The 17,871-nt window shown below is 39.5% G+C and overlaps 1 protein-coding gene across 1 annotated transcript in view; it reads left to right on the top strand.

Moving 5' to 3' along the window:
* Nucleotides 1-17,871, top strand: part of MAMDC2 (MAM domain containing 2) — a 523,202-nt gene that overhangs the window by 349,526 nt on the left and 155,805 nt on the right. Inside the window, exon 7 of the mRNA XM_086961252.1 lies at nucleotides 127-220. Within this exon, the coding sequence (XP_086817378.1) occupies nucleotides 127-220 (94 nt within the window). The remainder of the gene's footprint in view (nucleotides 1-126; nucleotides 221-17,871) is intronic.

The following is a 17,871-nucleotide window of genomic DNA, read 5'->3' on the forward strand; positions in this document are numbered from 1 at the left end:
ATAGGTCTATGATATGCCATATTTTATGTGATCTTACCCTCACCTTTCAGACTTGGAATGTTGTATGTAAGATATGATGAATAAAATTAAAATAGTTAATCTATTTTGCATTCATTTGATTTTTAGGTCGTTTTTGAAGTTGCCTTTAATGGTGCTCATGCAGGGTATGTTGCAATTGATGACATCTCTTTCTCTCCTGAATATTGTCACATTAAGACAGGTATGTTATGTTATCAGTATTTCATTTCCTTTTTTCACAGTTTTCCTATGTGCTTTCAGTATGAACATATTGGTGACAGCCAAAGTAAAGTTGGAGAGTGCTGCCAAAGAAATGTGTCCCTCTGATCGTATTATAGAACACTTATTTGTTACCCAGAAAAAGAAAGTAAAACATGACAATTCTTAATAAATATAGAAAAACATAAATAAGATCTTGAACACTTATGGTGTTTATTTTTGATTGCAAACATCCCCGTAGTTCAGATAGACAACCGCAAAGTACTGTGCCTTCTACCAAACTATTATGAGGAGATTGACTGGGGTGAAAGGGAGGCTGAAAATAATTTAAAGCACAAACATGTTCAGTGGTGGCTAAACGAGATATAGGCAAAATAATATTTCACAAATCGAAGATAAAAAAACTACGATGAGACTACAGAGCTGACTTGAGAATGTCATGCATGATTATAGTCAAATCTAACTCTTAGGTCTTTAACTATTTAAATAAGAGTTGGATGCTTGGTAACTTCTTGTAACCAAGCCATAGAATCCAAGGAGCTTCTCGCCACCTACCAGCAGCAAGCCTCTTTTTTCCTTAGTTTGAGAACATTGCTAAGCATGCAAGAATTTACAGGTGGCAGAATATCACATAAGCAAGCCATTTCCAACTGGAGGCAGAAAGGATTTGAGTATGATCTGCATAGGAATTAAATTTTGATCTGCGGGATTGAATACAGTGAGACAATGTCAGAAGACAAAGATGTTGAACCAAATTGAAGAAAGAGGTGATTTAGGTGGGGCTTGAGGCAAAACGGGTGGAGTGAGGAAATCTGTAATGGGGTGGAGAAAATAAATCAAAATTATTGAAGCGCAAGCAGTGAATGAGATAGCGTGCAGTAAAAATATCGGAGAGAAAATACAGTGTGGACAAAATATTGTGTCAAGAATATCGAGGACAAAAATATTGTTACAGTAAGTTTCTATGGGTAAGAAAGTTTTAATTTATAACTCCACATTTACGTACATTTATGATATTTATATCTTTAAAGTACGTAGATATGGAGTTAAGAATAGTAAATCTATACTTTACTAGTTGCACTTACCTTCTTGATATTTTGATCCTCAATGTTTTTGACACAATCTTCTGTTTACATAATATTTGGTTTTCCGATAGTTTGTCAGTGACCCAAATGAGATAATTAACAGTATCATAATAAACTGTTCTTAACATCACACTTCCTATATTGGATATAAATTGTGTACATATTGAATTTTGATGTCAGAAGAGTCTTAATGAAGGGGGGCATTCCCAAGATGGCAACCCCACTAAGCATGTAATTCTGAGATCCTGCCCCACGAAATTCCCTTCCATCCTGTAAGATCCTCTGCTGGGCTCGCCTATGACCGTGAGTCCCACTCCTGCTGGGCTACGGCAACTGTGGCAGTGTGACTTGCCACAGTGGTGCCCAGCTGGGTGCTGGGGCATAGGTGAGGCCGGCTGGACTGCTTGCTGTGATTGCGCAGTCACAGAGGGTTACCGCTGTGGGCACCTCATACCACGGTGCTGCAGAATCGTCAATTTGTGGTTTCTAGGAGGCCCCTTAAGGACAGCGGTGGCCCGCCTGTGAAGACTCTGGGTTTGTTCCCCAAGCCTCCTTGAATGGTGAGAGCCAGAGGTGGGACCTGTATGGGCTACCACATTGTGCAGTTGATAGGCGCGCTGCCCTACTTAACCACCTTCAGTTATTTCCATCTGTCTGAGATGAGGTCTGCAAAGACGGGCTTCCAGGTCTCTCCTTCTACCAACCTGAGGAAACCACGATTGGACACTGAGTCCTGGGCAATAGAGGGGAATGAATAGAGTTGTATTGGAGTGGAGCCCCCCTTTTTTCCTCTCCCCATAGAGGTTGCACAGGACTGGTCACTATTGTGCCCAAGTTAGAGTTGGGGCACCTGTACATTTTTGGCTTGTTGCAAATTGAGACCCGCTAAAGAGGCAAACTGTGTATGAACCCCAGACCTTATGTAGCCCCACTGTTAACACCATATACATGCAGGCATTTCCCTATATGAACTGTGTATGTGTGTACATACGTGAACCACATAGACTGTCATCAGGGAATCTTGTTTTTCTATCCTACCCCTTGGGGGGTTGAGTGACTACTAAGCGGAGGACACTGTCAATTACAGATAGCTGGTTGAGCCTGGCTCTTGAGAAAACCATACGCACTGAAGGCCATATGTCACTGAGCAGCAGGATAATAAAGCCCAAAATTATTAAACCTCCACCCTCCCTCTAAAGCAAAGGTCTTCAAACTTTTGGGTGTCGAGACCCCCCTGTGAACATTTTGAGGCGTAAGGACCCCCTTCTGACAAAAATTTCTAAACCTGTAGACAGGGCTACTGGAATTATGAGTCAGGTGAGGACCAAATTACGCGACAGGCTTGACTAAATTGTGTGGGAAGAAAATGTCAATGATATGTGATGCCGCATATTTTAGGATAGCATTGCTTCAGTACTTTGACATTTTTTACACACAGTAACACTGAGGAAAGATTTCACCCCATCAGAACCCGTTTGTAACCAAAATACAGCAAATAACATCAGAAAGATTTCTTGTCAACATTTGTGAAGGGCCTTCCACTCCGCAGGAATATGTGCTACCACATTAAAAACTCACCTAGCCCTGGCCAGGAGAAGTAGGGGTCCCTAAAACCCTGGCGGTTTGGTGCAGTTAAGCAGTTTACACATGCAGCTTTCGTCTACCCCCCTCCCTTCCATCCCTCTCTCCTCTCCTAACCCCAGGGCCCTCCCTCACTTTGCAGGCCATTTTCTTTCACCCATTTTTACAACTTCTAAAATCTCCCCATTCAACCTCTTACTTCACCTTTAATCACCTGTTGCCATTCTGTCTTTTCACTGCCCTCATCTCAAACAGTCTCTCACATTTATCTCATTGCCACTCTGGCCCCGTCACCTCCCGTGCCCCTAAGCACTTCTCATTCACCTCATCGCTTCATTCAAGTTTTTGTCTATTTGTATCTTACACCTCTCCAGTCCCCCCATTCATCTTTCACCTCTACCCTTTGTTCTAACCTAACAGAAGCCCTCACCTCTGGCTCACACTCACTTATTGCGTGTCCACACTTCTCTTCATGACCTTTTCAATCGAATTCTCTCACTCCCTTGCTGTCCTCTCTCATCCTCTCATCTTTCCTAACCAAGCATACGGTTCAGACCCGTATGCTCCTCTCAGCCTGTGCCACTCTGCTTATTGTTCCCTACTTCAAGAAGGCACGAGTTGTCGGTCTCACTGTTTTGGTGCAGGCCAACAGTTATGAAACTTGCACCCTCCTTTGCTTCGCTCCACCAAGAATCTATTCTCCTTCAGGAAGATATATTTCTCTATGCTCTGTAGGTTACCCCATTTGGCTGGTTCTCCTTCTCCTTCTGTGTGTTTCTCATTTGCCTTCAGGCAGCAGATGGTTATTAGCCCTAGGACATCTTTTGGTAACAGTAGTGCACTACAAATGTAAATAATATTAATAATAGGCAGAAGCAGGGGAGTCACTAGGCCCGAACTTCGGAGGGGCGAATACTCCCAGCCGGGGCTGGTCCTAAAATTGGTCGCACACGGTGCAACAGTCTTTTTTGGTGCCTCACCCCGTTTCCTCCTTCTCCATGAATTCCTTCACTGCCACTCACCAACAATGCACCTCATCTCACTATAGCACCTTTCTGACAAACATCTAATTTTTTTATAGCGCTACTCATAGTTTACTCACACTCATTACTGTGATCTGCATGCTACATATTCTTTGTAGCAGGCACATTAACCCTCTGCACTGTGTGGGTGAAAGAGTGCCCATGTGAGTGCACGGAGAGCGATGCAACAGTGTGAGAGTAGGGTAAGAGGAGTGACTGCAGGGTGAGTGAGGTGGCCGTATGAATTTGGGTGCAGATGCAAGTTCAGAATGGGACGAATGAATATACGATTAGTGATGGGCTTGTTTGAGTGAGTTGCACATTGAGCAGTGAGGGGCACAGGTGAGTCAAGTGTCACATGAGTGCAGGATGAGTAGTGTGCTCGGGTGACTGCAGGGTGAGGTATAGGGTGAACAGCGCAAGTGCATTGTGAGTGCAGAGTGATCACTGTGAGTGCAGGGTGAGCGGGTGAATGGTGTGAGTGCATTGTGATCACTGTGAGTGCAGCGTGAGTGGGTGAATGGTGTGAGTGCATGGTGATCAGTGTGAGTGCATTGTGATCGCTGTGAGTGCAGGATGAGCGTGAAAGTGAAGGGCGAGAATGAGAAGTAAGTTGTCTGAATGCAGGGTGCATTCCCAGACACTTGAAGTAACTCAGCATGTTATTGACGGCGGCGTAGAGTTTAAGTTCTAAGTTAAACTATTGCTATTATTGCATTAACACCTTGGCTGCTAAGGGAATTTTCATCCGGTGCTGAATTGTTGGAAAGCCCCTTGTACATGACGAGCTCAGCTCGTCATCAGCACAGCTCCACTGTGCCTCATGAGGAGCTGAGCTCGTCATGAGCATCGAAGGGGTTAATCGGGGATCGAAGGAGGCGAAAATAAATAATGTGCTGATCCTGCAACTCACTTACAGTCCTATGGTTAGGGTTGCCACTAGACTATTTTGATGGCCCAGTCAGTACAAAAAAAAGCAGTCACCAAAAGCTGTATTTTCAACACTTATCTGTGCATACTTCGACCAGAAAATATGAATAGAAAGCACTTTTAATTATGTTCTAGGGCTGCCTCAATGATCGATGACTGATAATTAAAGAGAAAAAAGACAGAAAAGTCACATAAAGAATGCATACATACTTTTTATTTCTCTATATAGTGTCAAGAGGAGGTCTTTGCAGGCTCTTTTAACAAAACACGGCAGGCATTTTTCTTTTGGCAACTCTACTTTATATTCTTTTTCATGAAATGCATTCTCACACTACAGCAGAAAATGTAAAATACAAATGTAAGGAATAGGCAGAGTGGGGACCCAGGGGGTACTGGAACCAGGAAAAAAACTAAGGGCTCCATTAGGATATCGGGCGGATTGCCTCCGCCAGGGTGGCGGTGGCCACCGCCACCCAGGCGGAGGCAATCCTCCCGACAACCACTCTCGTTTTCCCCTCCGCCTGATTAGGATGGCGGAGGGGGCAATGGCGGACAGAAAGACCGTCCGCCGCTTTACCGGCGGTAATAGATCAATATGGTGGCGGTGTCCAATGGACACCGCCAGCCATATTACGATGGCTTCATTTAGGGGCCTTTCCGCTGCAGCATTGCCGCCACGGAAAGGCAGGCGGTGATTGCTGCGGGCCCCCTGTGGGCCCCCAGAGTGACGGCCATAGGGGGTGGCACACGGGGGGGTACCTGTGGTACCCCCCTGCATTTGCATAATCGCAGCGGCAGGCACCGCGCGGTGCCTGCCGCTTCGATTATGCAAATGCGTGCATTTGTATTTCACATTGTGGCGGGCGGTGCAGTGAGCACCACCTGCCACAATGTAAACTTGAGGAATGCGCCCGCCACGGTGGCGGGCGAATCCTAATGCCAATGTCGGGACCCCCGCCCTTTCGGCGGGCAGTCTTGATCTCCGTTAGGGTGGCGGGCGAACTGAGTCCGCCCGCCATCCTAATGGGGCCCTAAGCCTCTGGAACCAGTTTACAAAGGCATGTAAATTTGCAATTGGTCTTTAAAGACCTGTGAAAAACTCGGGCGTGCTGGAGATAAGACTGCAGACACTGCCCTGCTGAGCCCCCAACAGCTCAAGTTTCCCTGCAGTAGCCCGAGCTGAGACACAGGACGGGAGATGATGGGGGGGCTGAAGCCCTTTGGCCTGGGCAGAAGTGTGACTGGGAAGGCGCGACCCCCTTTGCATCGCTCCACGGCCCCCCGGTGGGTCGCGCCCCACAGTTTGAAGACCCCTGCTCTAAAGATATTATGGACTACCTATACTCATCATCACATGGAGGGGGACCTTTGAGCCACCTTAAGGCCATGTTGGAGAATCTTTCAGGGGAATTTGACAGAATTTTGCAAACGATTCTTGACATCAAGACAACACTGGAAGCTAAAATAGATTCAGTATCTTTAGAGTGGATCTAATCTGCACTCACTGCCATGTGCCCTACGTTGAAGGAGGTCTAAGCCCAGTTACAGACGTGCAAGCTGATATTCTCTCCTTGCAAAGAAGAGCAGGTGATGACGGGTGCTCAAGGCACAATAATGTAATTTCATGGGATTCCTGAACCTGCAGAAGGCCCGAATGTGGATTTTTATCTTGAGCAATAGTTGTTATCCACAGTCCTGTATGGCAGGGCTCCAAAATGTGTCTCGATTAAAAGGGCTCATCATATTCAGGGGTGCTGGGGATCATCTGTAGCCCCACACGCCCAGTGAATTCCCGGCTACTTAATTACAGAGATAGACACTTCTGCAGTTGTTTAGCTCCTAAGGCCCGTGGTAATATGAGGACAGTGTAATCTTGGGGTATACAGACAAAATATCGAGTAAAAAATATCGAATTACATAAATATCTATTTCAAAATATAGAATGGACAAAATATCGAATGGACAGAATATAGTCAGCAAAAATATCGAATTTAAGGTAAGTAATGTAATATCAAAGTATATAATATAGGTTATTAAAATATATCGATTTTTTTTATAATATAGAATTTTTTTAAGTGCTTTGTATGTTAATATATGTGTGAAAAGTGTATTTTTTTTGCAATTTATTTTAAGTAATTAATTTTATGTTATTTAATTTTTGCGTAATTTAATTCTGTAGCGGGTTGTGGGTTTATAGGGGAATAGGGTGGGAAGTAATTTAATTATATTAAATAAAATATACATTTTTAGATATTATTTTTTATTTTTTATGTAATTTTGCATTTTAGTCATGTAGCGGGTTGTGGGTTTATATGGGAATAGAGTGGGAAGTAATTTAATTGTAATTAATTAAATATTTCAATGTATTTATTGGTATTTATTTTGAATAAATTGTTCATTAATTTCTAATTGGTAATTAATTAATTTTAATTGGTAATTCATTTGTATTAATTGATTAATTGATAATTATATGAATTTTATTAATTTGTTTTCTGTTGCTGGTTGTGGGTTTATACGGGAATAGGGTGGGAAGTAATTTCATTATAATTAATTAAATATTTTAATTTATATATTGGTATTTATTTTGAATAAATTGTTAATTAATTATCAATTGGTAATTAATTAATTTTTAATGGTAATTCATTTTTATTAATCGATTAATTGATATGTTGTGAATTTTATTAATTTATTTTCCGTAGCGGGTTGTGGGTTTATAGGGGAATATGGTGGGAAGTTACTTAATTGCAATTAATTAAATGTTTTTATTTATTAATTGGTATTTATTTTGAATTAATTGGTAATTAAATTTTATTTGTAAATTAATTAATTGTACATTTGTAATACATTTGTAATAATAGTTAATGAATTTTAATCATGAGTATTTTTAATTGATTAATTCTTATATTAAATTGGTATTTCCTTTTAATTCATTTTTTATTGGTATTGGTATTTAATTTATTTGTATTAATATATTAAATATTTACTTTCCCTACTGTTAAGCTCACTAGAGTGGGAATTGTAATTTTTAACTCTACGCTATACAACACTTTCCCTACTGTTGCACTCACTGGAGTGGGACTAGTAATTTTTACCCATTCGCTATTCAACGCTTTCCCTACTGTTGCACTCTCTGGAGTGGGAATGGTAATTTTTACCCCTACTCTATCCAACGCTTTCCCTACTGTTGCACTCTCTTGAGTGGGAATAGTATTTTTTCCCCTACGCTATCCAACAATTTCCCTACTGTTTCACTCACTGGAGTGGGAATAGTAATTTTTACCCCTACGCTATCCAACGCTTTCCCTAGTGTTGCACTCACTGGAGTGGGAATAGTAATTTTTACCCCTACGCTATCCAACGCTTTCCCTACTGTTGCACTTTCTCTGGAGTGGGAATAGTACATTTTACCCCTATGCTATCCAACGCTTTCCCTACTGTTGCACTCTCTGGAGTGGGAATAGTAATTTTTATCCCTACGCTATCCAACGCTTTCTCTACTGTTGCACTCTCTGGAATGGGAATAGTAATTTTTACCCCTACGCTATCCAATGCTTTTCCTACTGTTGCACTCACTGGAGTCGGAATAGTTATTTTTATCCCTACGCTATCCAACGCTTTCCCTACTGTTGCACTCATTGGAGTGGTAATAGTAAATTTTACCCTCCCGCTATCCTATGGTAAAAATATTGCATGTTTTTTATTAATATCATGTGAATATATATATATACATATGGCGCAACAAAGAAAAACCAACGGAAGTGGTCGAACATTAAGCGGGGCAAACAACAGGGACCCCCTCAATAATAAACTTGACTAACACTGCCTTAAGTCCTAAAGAAACGAAAATTCTTGGTTTAGGACTCTCCTTCTGTCCGCCACGAACTTTTGACTATGCAGGCACACGCATGGATGCGTACAGATTTGTGAGGAAACTTAAACTAACCAAATTTCACTGACTTCGGCCAAGTAAAAAGGACTCTGAAAAAGCACCACTGAGTCCTACCCTATTAACGGCTGGAGACGCTCCTTCTTTCGAGGATATCTGGGAGCTACAAAATGAACAATGTAGAACGGATGCTGTTGCTTTGCCCAATGCCACCAATGCCACTACTGGGACAAGCACGGCCCGTACATCATTCAAGCCCAAATCAACCTTCAACCCCATCTCTGCTCATGACAATCTGGACATTTATCAGGATCTGATGGTGGAGGACATTAAAAAATTGTATATCAATACCAACAAAAGGAGCCAAGCCAATGCAAGACAGAACCAGTGCTATAATCTCCTGATTAAGAAACTAAGATCAGATGACAATTTGGTGGTGAAGCAGGCAGATAAGGGGGGGCAACATTGTTCTATGGGGACGTGACAAATACATGGCGGAAGCTGAAAAACAACTGAGTGATACTGCCTGTTATCGCAAAACGAATATCACTACAATCAAAATGGCCTGGAATGATCTTAATGCCAAACTCATGGGCTGGCGCAGCAGTGGACTGATCACTTTGGATGAGTTTAAATTTCTCAAAAAGGAATTCCCAGTGATTCCCACGTTTTACCTTTTGCCAAAGGTCCACAAAGACTCACTTGTTCCACCTGGGAGACCAATAATATTGGCGATTGACAGCGCGACCGAGAATTTATCAAGGTACATTGATTTCTTTTTACAGGAATGGGTTAAAGGATTGAACTCCTATATAAAAGACACAACTGACTTTTTGTGTAAATTATCCCAGCTATGTTGGAATGAAGACTATTTATTGATGACATTGGACCTTTGTTCTCTGTATACGGATGGCATAAAGGCGGTGCAGTTTTTTCTGGATAAACGTCCCATACACAACACAGAGCACAACAAAATGCTTATGGGAATGTTGAAAATATGTCTACAACAGACTTTCTTCACATTCGGGGGCCAGGCCTATCAACAACTAAGAGGGGTGGCCATGGGGTCTTGCTTCTCCCCCAGCTTCGCGTGTCTATACATGGGGTTATGGGAGGAGCAGACCCTTATGGGACAGCACAGAACAACTGTCGAACAACATGTAATACTGTACCTCAGGTATATAGACGACTTGTTTTTTATCTGGAGGGGTTCGATAGAAAGTGCTGTCGATTTTGTTGCAAAATTGAATGTGAATGATTTAAACCTACAGTTTACTTCAACCATGAGAGATCATTCAGTAAATTTTCTGGATGTAGAAATTTATGTTGAAAAGAGCAAAATAGAGACTAAATTACACAGAAAGGCAACCGCCGGTAACACTTTGTTACATGCCTCCAGCAACCACCCTCGCCATCTTATTCGCAGCATCCCCTATGGGGAGATGTTGCGAATAAAGCGCATTTGCAGTACAGAAAATGAATGTAAACTGGCCCAGAATCTATGCAAAGTGAGCTTCCTGGAAAGAGGATATAGCCATAAAATAATAGATGATGCCATAAGAAAAACAACGAAACTGACATGAGAACAGATTTTAGGAAGTTGTCCTAACCCTACTATTGCAGTTGAAACTATGGCTGCAACAAATGAGAAAATGCAATGTAGGGCTATTGTCACATATAGTCAGCAACATGCTGAGATTCGTAGGATTTTTTCCAAAAACTGAAACCTTGTACAAGGGGATCCGGTAATTGTTGATCTAGTAAAGAATAGACCAGGGATCATCTTCAGGAAGTCACCTTCGCTTGGTAATGCGATTGTCAGCAACACCTTGGACGTACCCAAGAAATGGTGGGAACGTATTACAGGATTTAAGAAATGCCAAGTCTGTAAGGCCTGTAAGCACGCCATCAATAAAACCCATTATGTAAGTCCCTTTCAAGATAAACCGATTGCCATCAAACAAAAGCTGGGGTGCAAAACTGAATTTGTGGTGTATATACTACTGTGCCCATGTGGCCTACAGTATGTTGGGAGTACTCGTCTTCCTGCCCACAAGCGCATCCTACAGCATCTGCGAGCAATCTCAGGGAAGGATCAGTCCTATCAAGTAGCGAGACATTTTGAGAAATGCCATCAGAGTAATCCAGACTTGCTACAATATTACTTGGTGGACTCTGTTCTACCATTGAGGAGGGGGGGAGACAGAGATGGCAAACTGCATCTGCTGGAAACCCGATATATCCTCGAACTTAATAGCAAACAGCCTGGAGGGCTGAATAGCAGTGAAGACCTTTATACATGTCTATGATTTTTTGAGGAGATTTACAATGCACCTTGCTGGCAAATGAGTATTCGATTAAATGTTTTAAGATCTATATGAATTCATTCGGCAGCCTGCATATTAATGAAATTTTATGAATAACAATTTAATTTTTGTTGCACAGCCACTTTAATTTACGTTTATATTAACGACCCTTAAGGAAGTAACAAGTAACAAATATATAGGATATAGATCTGTCTGTTGATGGTAGATATTGCCATTACCCACTGGGGTATGATTCTCATTACACCGTCACATATACTCAATTCCCAAAATATCATATCAAGAGTTATGTATAATTGAATCCTAGTCTTATGAAAAAAACGTGAATGTATGAAAGTTTTTTCTGGGATTCATGAGGCTTGCTTCAATGTTTTTTACTAATGATATTTATTGTAAATAACATCCAATTACCTATTTATTGTAAATATATGAATTAAGGATTTTTTCTTAAAAAACTACTTTTTTTAGAATTGTTCCGAGATTTTATATATGCTTGCTTCTTTTTGCACAGAACACCGTAACAATGGCATTGATTTTATAAATATAATGTTGATATGAGATGATCAGAGCGAATAGCTCGGGATTTGAATATTGTGTAAGTAGGGCACTGTGCCCTTTATGATGAACTGGTGAATATCGCTTTAATTTAAACAGGATGCACTACTGATCATGTGATCAATTTAACTATTTATGTCACTTCCTTTCTTCTTTACATGACATGTGATCAAGCCTCGGCTGAGGTGAAACGCGTCATGGCGACTGGTGGGCTGTTATTCTTCACGAATAAAGAGCACTGAAAACGAGAGCACGGAGTCTGTGGCTTTACTCAATTTCCGTCTTCAGCGCGAGCTGTGTGAATTCCGGACTTTTGAAAAAAAAATATATATATATATATATATATATATATATATATATATATATATATATATATATATATATATATATATATATATATATATATATATATATATATATATATATGTTTTAAAAAAATAAAATGTTATTTTGTTTAGCTTAAATTAATTATTTTATCATTTTAAGGTTATTTAAGTATTTTTTGTTAATTATTTTTAATATTTAATTTATTTTAAATTACTTTTAAGACATTTACAAAAATGCGATATTTTGACTAACTATATTATTTTTTAAATATATTTTTGATTCAATATTTTTGTACTTACCTGTTTGTAAATAGGAATTCAATATTTTTGTAGTCAATATTTTATCCTCAATATTTTTGTATGTCTATATTTTGTACTTGATATTATTTCAGTGATCCAATCTTGGATTACCCAGATTACACAGCGGAGGTACAAAATCGTTGTAATACGTATACAGCGAACAAACGACAACAGTGCCTGTTGGGCTTGAAATATGCTCTCCTTTTCCTTGCCAAACTGAGAGTAATATATGAATTAGAATAAGGGGCTAATTGCCTGGGACATCTTAATGGGCCCAGCCAGGTACTAGGTACTGCGGTAAAGGCTACAGCAGCCACGATGACATGACATTGTTCCCCACCCCAAGACAAGACATTTTATAAGGACAAACAGCAATTCAAAATTGTAGGTCAGACCATAAACAACACTTTTTGATACAAAACATGTCTTCGGCTTAATTCAAGCAAATCAGTCCTTTGACAGAACTTTAGTACATCAACTCCTTGAGGAGTTGGTCAATTTCTAATGAAATAGTATCCTTCGCCAGCCTTATAATTTCATATCTGAAATTTATGTAATCTAAATCTACGTTCTATGAGGAAAGCTGTGAAAAGGATTTGATCAGCAGTCACTTCAGGTCTATATTAAAAATGTATTTTCTATTGTCTGGATGATAGCCTCTTACTGATTGTACCCTATCCTTTTTTAAGGTACAACGTTTCACTTACGTCTGAATGGCGCTGAATTTTATTTTTCTGAGTCATATAATTTAGTAGAAGCTCTTCTATCTGTAAGAGCAAACGGTCAAAAACATTTTTATTTTCATTCATTCTGTTCTACCTGCTGCCAGTTCTGTCAGAATCTAGTGATATCTTTCTATCAATGCCACTTAAGGGGGAACCTGATGGTTAACCTGTAGTCTATAACTGCCTGTTTTCCCCTCTCACCTCAGTACCATACAGATGTAAGTGTTTAGCTCCACTAATATTCATTCAGTAACCTTGGACCCCAAAGAGAGGCCCTGGGTAAATCCGGAACAAACATAGGTTTCTCATGAATGGAAGCTCTTCAGGAGACCTGAGGAAACACAACTTCTTCCCAGTCTTCAACAAAATCCCAGTTCTCAGCAACTGTCTCACGCACTATGCTTTCATTCAAACCAGCCAAGCATTCCATGATGACATCACAGACTTCCTGCAGCCCTCGCTAACCGTAGAATGTTCCTTTGATGAAAGCATTCAAATCAAAGCATTTAAAGAACATACATTTGTATAGAGGAAAACTCTGTTTCAATGTTTTCCCTAAGAATGTACAGCCAAGCAGCTACCCTGCAAAATATACTCATACTAAAAACAAAGCTAATGCCACTTAGTCGAATGTCTAAGTCTCACTTCTGACATGTAGTTTCCAAACTCCAATAGTATTAATGTGCACCTTACAGGTGCAACAAACACCTACTGTTTACATGCCAAAGTGACAAACTTCCTATGTTTTGCGTACATAAGGTAAGTATTTCATATGGTCCAAGTGTTAAGGAAAGGGAGGTCCTAGGTGTGTGACCATGATAAAGAGGGTGAGGGCTGGGGAGTGGTCAATGCACAGTTTTCAAACACCAAAAATAAACCTAAGCATTTTCAAATGTACTTTCAGCATTTTTGAGACCATCTCACTCACATCCAAAGAATGTCTTGTGCTTTTGATGAATACAGTGGTATCGCACAAAGGGGGCATCGGTGGTTTGCCCCGTCCAATATGAGTTTTAGGTGCAGCGGCCTCCCCCCATTCTTACCTGCCATCTCAGATCTTCAATGCGGCCGTCACAGGCCTTCAATTGGAAGAATGACCAGCACCCCCGCTGTTCAATGTGGCCCCTGTGGTGCTGTAAATGAAGGGACCTCCACAGGCGGCCCAAGGTCTAGCTACACCATTGGATGAATAGTGAGGTGGAGTACACTACTCAATTTGAAATTCACAGTATGTGTATAAAAAGTAGTGGCATATTTGAGAGCACTACTTTATTAAAGAGAAAAAAAGACTTAGGGGCTGATTACGAGTCTGGCAGCCTGAGGACCATCAGACTCGTGTGGGAGCGGCATTGTCAGTACAGCCACCGGCGGTCCGACCACTGTGGTACAACTTTGGCGGTCGGGCCGCCAATGCACCGCTGCAACCCTGGTAATCCCGCGTAGGTCTGAGGGCTGCAATATGCTTGGTGGTGCCCTGAGGAACCACCAAGCATATTTCGACTTTCCTTACTGCCAGCAGTTACATGGAGGTTCTTACTCCATATAGCTGCTGTCAGTGAGGAAAGAAAGAGGGCTCTACAGCTCCCACTTTTGCCCCTGTGCATGGAGGAGTATGCAGGGGGGCATATGTTGTGTCCCCCTGTAGTTTTGCATCCCCTGCATAGAAAGGAATGAAAGACATGGTGCATTGCTTCGTGTGCAGGAACGCGCACTGGCTGTCCAGTGGCGGTGCTGGTTAAGGCTCACAATAAGCCTTTACACAGCACCTCTGTGAGACAGCCACACCACCCGCCCAACCACAAAATTACTTGTAATCTGGTGGGCCAACGGCAGCAACTCTTGGCAGTGCAATAGTGTAGCAGTGGCATGCTGCTGGCTCTCACACTGCCAAAAGTCGTAATCATTTTAATTTTCTTACACAAATGTATTAAAGATTTACATAACTATTTCACACATAAATTAGATCTGAATATTATTGTAAATTAGCAAGGTCATAACTTGCTCACATGCAGGAGCGTAATATCGTCATCACTTAATATTTTACATATATTAGGGGCCTTTGTGAATTGGACCCAGTGTCTCAGTTCAGGGTTCGTATACCACTGAGTTGTTTTTGGAAGAGCAAAGACCAGTATTTCATAATAAAAAGGATTTTAGGATGGATCCTCTTTATTTGCTTATTAACTATGCAGATGTTCCAGGTTCGTGACATTATGCAATATGTTACACAATTATGAATTTTAGATAACCAAATATATTAGGACTTTGATCTTATCTATTATGCAATAAATGTCTGTAGAACATTCGGCAGTGGTCTGCTCCGCTGTGAAGAACATTAGAACGAAAATAGTTTTAGACAGATGTGTGCAGTGCACAGCATTCCAATATTTTATCTAGTTGTGAAGTGGAACGAATATATGGGATAGTAGAGTTGGTGCCGTAGGAAACCATTACTAGGCCAGGGAGGGCACTAGAATGCCAGAACCAGATTACTTCTTGAAGCATCAAATTTGACAGCATTACCAGGCATAAACAAGTAATGCTGCCTAAGAAAGTAAAGATCCCTGCATTATCTGTGAGGAATGTATTAACACAAACGTCATTTAAGTTACATTTTTGGTGTTTGTGTTATGAATGGTCAAATATTTTCAAGTTTAACCCACAAAACTGAGTCTTGTAAAAGGTGGTTGACTGTAACGACCCGATTTAAAGTTAGATGGTAGCTTGAGTGGAAGCTGACAGTATCCAGCATTGTACAGCGATATCAAATGAATTATTCCAAATACAATACAAGTACAATAGAAACTTCTTTGATTTATAGAGAAAATGATAAAACCTTCTTTAAATGATCCTGTTCTGGTGGAGAATCCACTAGCAGAATGTTCTGCATAGTAAGAATAATGTGGCTGATCAATCTTACAACTGAGCATTTAGTCCCTCCTCCACAATCAGAGGATTTTCTTTACCACCCAACTAAAAATCTGGGCCAAAGTTGTCTGACGGTTGTATGACAGAATATTGATAACAAAAATATTGTGATACACAGTTATCATCAAAATATTGTGTTTCCATACGTTGTATGTAAACTACAAGAACACTGTGGAGACGAATAATGTAAAAAAACAGGGAAGTATATCAAATTTACTGTGCATAAGATTATATTTAATTTAATTTATACATTAAAGTATAAAATAATATAACTAAAGCACAATTTAAATATTAATTTCAGAATTCATTTAAAAAATATTCTAAATTAAAATACCAAAAAATGTACTTAAAAGTATGAAAACAATTATCAAACAAAATGTACATGAAATGTTTTACATATTAATAAGAAGATAAAAATAATACACATACAAATAGCAAAAACATATAGCAAATTAATGTTAAATAGTATTGTCAAAAATGCAAATATAAAATAATCAATATTGCAAATTATATAATTGTAGATATAATTTGAAACATAGTAAATATTAACAATTCTAACTAAGCAAGAGTAGTGAAAGTGTTTGACTGAAGGGATGAGGTTTACTATTCCCACTTCAACATAAACAAAAATACAAAAAGTCTTGCACTTTGGAGGGGTCAAATATAATATTCCCACTCCAACATAAGCAACTGTAGCAAAAGTGTTGTACTTTGGAGGTGTCAGATTCACTAATCACACTACACTGTAAACAAAAGTAGGAAAGTGTTGGACTTTGGAGAGGTCAGAGTTACTATTCCCACCCCAAGCTATGCAACAATAGGGAAACTCTTGGAATTTGGGGGAGTTAGAGTTACTATTCCCACTCCCTTGTAAGAAAAAGTCTAGAAAGCATTGGATTTTACAGGGTTCAGATTAACTATTTCCTCTCAAATGTAGGCAACAGTTGGGAAAGTGTTGGGCTTTGGGGGGGAATCAGATTTACTATTCCCACTCCAACATTAGAAAAAATAGAGAGAGTGTTGGACTTTGGATGGATCATATTTGCTATTCCAACTTCACGGTAAGCAACAGTAGGGAAAAGGTTGGATTCTAAAGGGTTGCATTTACAATTCCCACTCCAATATAAGCAACAGTAGAAAAAGTGTTGGATGTTGGATGGGTCAGATTTACTATTCCCACTCCAGTCTGAGCAATGGCAGGGGAAGTGTTGGACTTTGAGGCTTCATTTTTACTATTCTCACTCCACTATTAGCAAAAGTATGGAAAGTGTTGAACTTGGGTGGGGTAAAATGTACTATTCCCACTCCATAATAAGAAACATTAGAGAAAGTATTGGACCTTAGAGGGGTCAGATTTATTATTCCCCCTCCTACTTTAAAAAAAAAATAGAACATTGAAATATAGTCCAAAAAATACAAATTTAAAACATATTGAGAATAATAATCTTATTCAATAAATACAAAACAAATCAGTTAAACTTACAAAATAATAATGAAAAAGTTCAAATGGCAAATAAAAAAAGGTATATATATATTAAAGATATTTCCATCCCCAATACACAAAAAAGAAATACCACGAGCAATAAAAATAATAGAAAATAAATAAGTTAATAAAAACTAACATTGATAAATAAAGCAATTAATCTTCATACAATTAATAACCATAAAATTAAATAACACATTTTAAGCATTAAACTGGTCAATCTGTTCACAATTAATTAAGAATCAATAAATATTTACAAAAACAATCAATTGCTCCAAATAATCTATTATCAGTTAGAAAATTAAATTTCCCCAAAATATTAAAAAAATTATTGCCTACAAACCCAGAAAGCTTCTACTAAATTAAGAATTTATAATTAAATTTACAAAAATTATATTCCATTTCAAAACTGACAAAGTATTCTAAAACAAAATAAATACAAATATTATTATGATACTAACATCTTATAACACTAAAATAACTCACATT

The sequence above is a fragment of the Lissotriton vulgaris genome, chromosome 3_1 (genome assembly GCF_964263255.1).
Source record: "Lissotriton vulgaris chromosome 3_1, aLisVul1.2, whole genome shotgun sequence".
In the NCBI taxonomy this organism is placed as follows: domain Eukaryota; kingdom Metazoa; phylum Chordata; class Amphibia; order Caudata; family Salamandridae; genus Lissotriton; species Lissotriton vulgaris.